Source organism: Phoxinus phoxinus (genome assembly GCF_949152265.1).
Source record: "Phoxinus phoxinus genome assembly, chromosome: 21".
In the NCBI taxonomy this organism is placed as follows: domain Eukaryota; kingdom Metazoa; phylum Chordata; class Actinopteri; order Cypriniformes; family Leuciscidae; genus Phoxinus; species Phoxinus phoxinus.
The window spans coordinates 14,537,055-14,543,165 of record NC_136896.1 but is presented as its reverse complement, the minus strand read 5'-3'; the positions used below and the strand labels follow the sequence as shown (position 1 = coordinate 14,543,165).

The 6,111-nt window shown below is 41.2% G+C and overlaps 1 protein-coding gene across 1 annotated transcript in view; it reads right to left on the bottom strand.

Annotated features, from left to right (window-relative positions):
• Positions 1-6,111, bottom strand: part of odad2 (outer dynein arm docking complex subunit 2) — a 94,723-nt gene that overhangs the window by 51,105 nt on the left and 37,507 nt on the right. The window contains exons 16-17 of the mRNA XM_079594379.1: positions 5,199-5,441; positions 1,992-2,106 (exon numbers count right to left, since the gene is read on the bottom strand). Of these exons, the coding sequence (XP_079450505.1) occupies positions 1,992-2,106; positions 5,199-5,441 (358 nt within the window). The remainder of the gene's footprint in view (positions 1-1,991; positions 2,107-5,198; positions 5,442-6,111) is intronic.

Here is a 6,111-nt window from a genome sequence, read left to right as displayed (position 1 = left end):
GAGAGAGAGAGAGAGAGAGAGAGAAGAGAGAGAGAGAGAGAGAGAGAGAGAGAGAGAGAGAGGGAGAGGGAGAGAGAGAGAGAGAGAGAGAGAGAGAGAGAGAGAGAGAGGGAGAGGGAGAGAGAGAGAGAGAGAGAGAGAGAGGGAGAGGAGAGGGAGAGAGAGAGAGAGAGAGAGAGAGAGAGAGAGAGAGAGAGAGAGAGAGAGAGAGAGAGAGAGAGAGAGAGAGAGAGAGAAGCGGGAGCAGAAGAGGAAGTATGGCAGAGCCACCAGCTGCGGAGGGTCACTGAGGAACCCTTTCAACCCAGGGCCCACAAAAACATCCCCAACTAAGTTCCACATCAGCAAACACAGCACGAAGTAAGACATGCAGAGAGAGAGGAAGAGCGAGGGAGAATGAGAGAACGGATGAAACACAAACAGAGTACAAAAACCAATGTAAGCCAAGCTGAAAGAGGGAGAGGAAAAGAGTGTGAAAATGAGAGATAAAATTGAGGGAACTGCACTCAAAAAACATTATAGCATTAAGAGAAGTGAGAGAGGTATAACATTTTAAAATGTATGCATTTGGCAGATGTTTTTTATCTTTTTATCCAAAGCAACATTAAATAAATAGTGTCACAGAAAGCCGATTGCATTGTCACCTCACATCACCTCTCTTGTTGTGCCTGAACATACCGTAAATACTACAGTCAACGGCCAATTCTCAAGAACGTTTTGCACCTGCTTGGTGGAGAATATGGAAAAATAACTCTCCATACCAGCAGATGGCAGTAGTCTGCTCTGTACTCATCATTCAAAGAGAGAAACTGGAAGAGCTAAGACTGCAGAGATGCAAATGATAAACATAGTAGCATTTGACAAGTTTGACAGTCATGTCAATCGGAATCCACAGGATCTGGAATTTTGTAGAAGAGTGAAACGTTTTTCCACACAGATTTCGCAATAGGATCAAGTTAGTCACGTGGATTTGCCGTGTTGACCAACAAAAATCTTGATTTCTTTGTTTTAACTTTAAGCCAGAAAATTTTCGCCAAAATTGCAAATTATGGCAACACTTTGATTATTTAGGCTAATTAAGCACAGTCTTCATTAAAGCAGACAGCATTACATGCTGAACATCATCTGCCAGTAAAGGAACAAAGCACAATCATTACAGTAGCACATAATCACTAGTGGATTCATATTAAGTACCAGCTGTGAGTGCTGGTAGGGATTTTGAAGCCCCCAGATGTGGTTCTTCAAGCATGATTTTCACAAATCTGGCCCTGCAGCTGCTAACTCAATCCACATGGGGCTTTATCTAAATAACTGCTGCCGTGTGGCTGATCAGGTTCCCAGCGTGGATGGGTACATCATTTCACATAGACCTGCCACCAGCCCTAACTCTCATCTCAAACATTGCAATACATGAAGTGAACCTGCATTGTTTTTAGCAGCACATCACAGCAAGGAAAAAGAAAAAATAAGAAATTCAGTAGCAGAAAACTGTTTGTTTAGACCAAAAATAAACATACATTATACAAACAATGTTCTTTTATTTGTAACTGTGCGGATAATCTACAGGAACAATGATGCATTTGTGTTAATGCGTTACATAAGAGGCTCAGAAAAGCAGACTTGCTCTGTGCCAGCTATGAGATTTAATCTATATATAGATGAGACCGACTGCTTTGTTAGCATCTCTTGTTCTTCAAGTATTGATACCACAATGGCATTGCATTTTGCACTGCCATCTATCAATGTTGTCTCTAAGTTTTATCTAAATTACAATGCTTCTAGTGAGTTTTAAAGAGTGGTCTACACACTAATGAATTCCCTTAAATGTACAACAATGGACAAAAATGTAACACAAAGCAACTTGGGAATCTCGGCATCAAAAACGGCAGCAGCCTATATCATGGTTTCTCCTACAGTATGTTTAGTGAAACACTGCGGGTGGAGATGAATGGGGAAAATGTACCTGTGTTGATACTGCATAAATAATGTACCTTTGCATTTTCAATGCAGGGGCAAATGGCCCAGGCAGCACTGGCTTGAACTTCTGGATTGGGGTTCTTCAGCAAAGACCAAAGAAGTCGTACGCCATCAAGACGATCGATGATCCTAAGAGAGAAGAATAACTTGTCACTTCTGGATAATGCGAGATACGTCACACCAATAAACTGATTTATCACCCCCAATTACATACGGTAAATGGTAAATGGACTGCATTTATATAGCGCTTTCACAGACCCAATGGCCACCAAAGCGCTTTACAATATTGCCTCACATTCACCCATTCACTCACTCATTCATACACCGACGGCGGTGTCAGCCATGCAAGGCGATCCAGCTCGTCGGGAGCAGCTGGGGTTAGGTGTCTTGCTCAAGGACACCTAGACACTTGGTCAGGTGGAACCGGGGATTGAACCACCAACCTTCCGGTTTGTAGACAATCTACATGAACCACTGAGCCACTGTCGCCCCAGTGGCTACAACGGAGTGTACAATGTAAGCTCATGCATTTATTCTCCAACATGTTTATATGTCTGTTTTCCCAGGGTTCAGTTTGGCTCTTGCAGTGGACTATCCCTCCTGGTGTGATGATGAAAACATTCCAGTAGCAGATCAGAAAGCTGCTCAGCATGGCTTTCCCATCACATCCCACCTGCTCAGTTCCTTACGCTGGTACCCCCTGCTCACCTTCCAAACCTTCCAACAACTCCATTCAAACATGTTGACATCAGCCTGGCCGAAAGCTGACCCGTACAATGGTTTTAGGAGGTCTGTGCGGATATTTATAGCCAACCGTGGACAAACACACACACACACACACACACACACTCGCACAGAGTGTGGCGTTTAACTCCTGACGGTGACTCGAAGGAAAAAACCCAGAGAAAGTCAGTTTTCCAAGTCAAACATTCTCAGAGACAAGTCTTTCTATATTTCACTGCTTCTGAGTGAGGTTTACTTAAGAACAGGCTGTATTTCATGCTGCGGATATGATTCTACTAAAGGATGTAGTCAGGCCCTGGGAAGCACGGGAAAATGACTCTTCAGTGCGGTCCGTTTGTCAGGTATAAATAACATGTAACCTGTTTCCCATGTGTGCGTCCAGTGACAAGGCCGACATTCAATGCTGTCATAATTGCTAAACCACGCCGCAAAGGGAGGCACCAGTGAACGGAGGTTGGGCCAAGCACTGGTCAGAGCCATCTCAACACCAAGCGTACCCCCCGGCCCCATCCTCATAATAAATCAGTTTGAGAGGCATGATAACAGGGAGAGCCCACGCTATCCTGAGAGGCCACTAAATCCTTCAGGAGCAGGACATAATCCTGCACTTGGACAGGTAAGACGCACTCAACACTACAGCAGTAGGATGTACTTAAAAATCAGTTCCTAAGCTGGTGAAGCAGTGGAAGTTCATAGTTTGGGATATGTACACCAAATCCATGTTTCTGACAAAAAAAGGAAAATTCAGTTGGAATTAATAGATTAATAAAGTATTTCAATAAATCATTTTGAAAAGGTAATGTTTGTTTTCCCACCAATGATTTTGAGATTTCCAGCTAATTCTATACCATGTGGAGGGCAGACCATCATGTATTCTTTGTTCTGGTCTTGATTTCAGAAACAGGCCTGAAAATGCTGTTCTACTAAATAAAACAATTATCAAATACGAGCTATGCTAATTTCTTTGCAGACTACTCTGCTTCATTCTAAAAATAAATCAACATGGAACACAAAGGAATTAAAACATATTAAAAAAAGACTCTGTTTACAACTACAAGGAAATGGGAACAAAAAGATGAATCCTAAATATAGATTCCATGAGAAAATATGTTCTTCGAGAGCTGTTGCATAGATCTTCAGCACTGAAGTTCTTGGTCACTCAAATAGTTAAATGAAATGAATGGACTTATTTCTTCAAAAACAAGCTTTGTGGACTTTTACTGCACCACTGTGCTTGCTCACATCCATAAACGTATTAATCTTTCAGACAAAGGCTGTGTAAGCTTGGGTGCTGAAGAGAAGGGGAACAAAACGCTCTTCAATTGTGCCCAGCCTTAATTAAGAAGGGGACTGCAGTCTATAACAGTCTTGTAAAAGCAATGAAAGTCAGATGTGCTAAATATACAAAAAGGCCAGTACTCAAATCTCTGTGTGAATTACATGGCAGTTTTGTGCTTTGCATATGTTTAAGACAATTATACTTGTTTTTCTGTTTGTTAACCATATGCCACCTCTATTGATACAGATTTCCTGATTCCATTCAATTTAGATTAAATTAAATTAAGATTCATTTATAATGGGTGCATTTCATTTAAAATGTCCATTTTGCTTATATATGAAAGAAATTCTCTCTCTAGAGAGACTATACACACTGTACTATACATACACTGTATGTTTTTTGATAAACAAAAAAGGAGCTGGTTCATAACACTCATTTGTTAGCCAATTGGACTACATTGTATGTTTGTTTTTCTTGGATGCAGCCTGAGAGAGAAACTCAATAGAAATATGTTTCTTTCTATTATTTCACAGTACACAGTCTTTTTATTGCATGACTCAATCCAGTACAGTCAAGTGCACAGAGTGAAAAGTTGAAAAAGACATTCTGTATACTCATCTGTGCTTATGTTCTCCTGCCTGTTTCTGTTTAGCAACTCCAAATGGCCGTTGTCAGAAGTGCTTTTCAGCTTATACAAACTGACCGCACTGAGACAATAAAAGGCCTTCACCCCAGCCACAGCTATGAGTCTCACAGCAGGTAGAGTAAACACAGATCTTCAGGCCCTGTAATTACAGCACCAGGGCTAAGGGCTCTCGCCCTGCATGTGTGGAGCATGGAGCCCGGTCAAACTGCACAACCCTGGGCCTGTTGGATCCGCTGCAGAAGCGGTGAACATGGAATCTTTTACAGAGAACAAGAACAATGCCTTGTCATCCTAAACCAAGCCAATGGCAACAGTGAAAGGGATTACAGGGCCAAGGTTGGACACTGAATATTGTCAGCTGTTGGATTGTTTCAGGACAACTGTTTTGGATCCAGGTTAATTAGGTAATACACAATCAGTGAAAACAGTCTGATATGGACACAGGGAAAATCTGTCATAGTTATACTGTACAGAGCGTTATTATTTGACTTGCAAAGGATATATTTAAGAGTGTTGTAAAGATACAATCAATCAATTTAAGGTAAGACTTACGTCATGTTCTCAGGGTCAGTGGCACAGGCTCCCACGGCCCTTGTGACGTTGACTAGTAGGGCCTGGTTGGTACCAGTGAGTAGGTTGACCAAAGGGTTGATACCACTGCTCTTGCGGATGGTGGCAAGATTCGCTGATATTTGGGCACATTCTCCCAGAGCCCCCACTACATTAACGAGTACCTCTTCAGGTTGGTCTTTGAGCAGACGTACCAGAATCTCCAGTGCCTTATACTCCTGAAACCTGGGAGAGAGAGTGAGCAAGAAATTATTACCTGTATGCAAGCCCAAGATAATAGTGCATACATAATTTCCAGAGTGTTTCCAATCAAAAACAAATACAAGGACTCAATATACCAAGACATCAATTGGTTATCTGCAAGAAAAAGAGAATTTCCTGTTGCTTCCACAATATTAGCATTTCTGGTGCACTCTTTTTTTTTTCTAAATTTGAGCACATTTCTTGTGTGAACACACTTGCTTGTAATCACTAAACCATAAAATTGCAGCTTTTGAATTACATTTTGTAATGAATAGTGAGCTTTATCCCTGTGCGCTTAAAATTGTTGTTTAAAAGGAGGTATCTGATAATGGTATAATGGTGAATACAAGAAAAAAAAAAAAAAAGTTGTGTCAATATTGCTCTCAAGGGCCTTTCTTCATTGGACACAAAAACATGAAATGGGTTGTTTATTATTAGATGACGCATTTTTGTCCATCATGCAATGGATTGTAAAAACATGAAGACTCAAAACCATAAATAGCAACAGGAAGTATTCGTAAGGGCTGTGGATATCTGGGAGGAGAACAAATCCGGTGATGTTATATTGCCTCAACATTTCCCACGCTGCTCGCAATATGCATTTATGCTCAATGACCACATTTTCTGGTTTGGAGCAAGAAAACAAGATCTT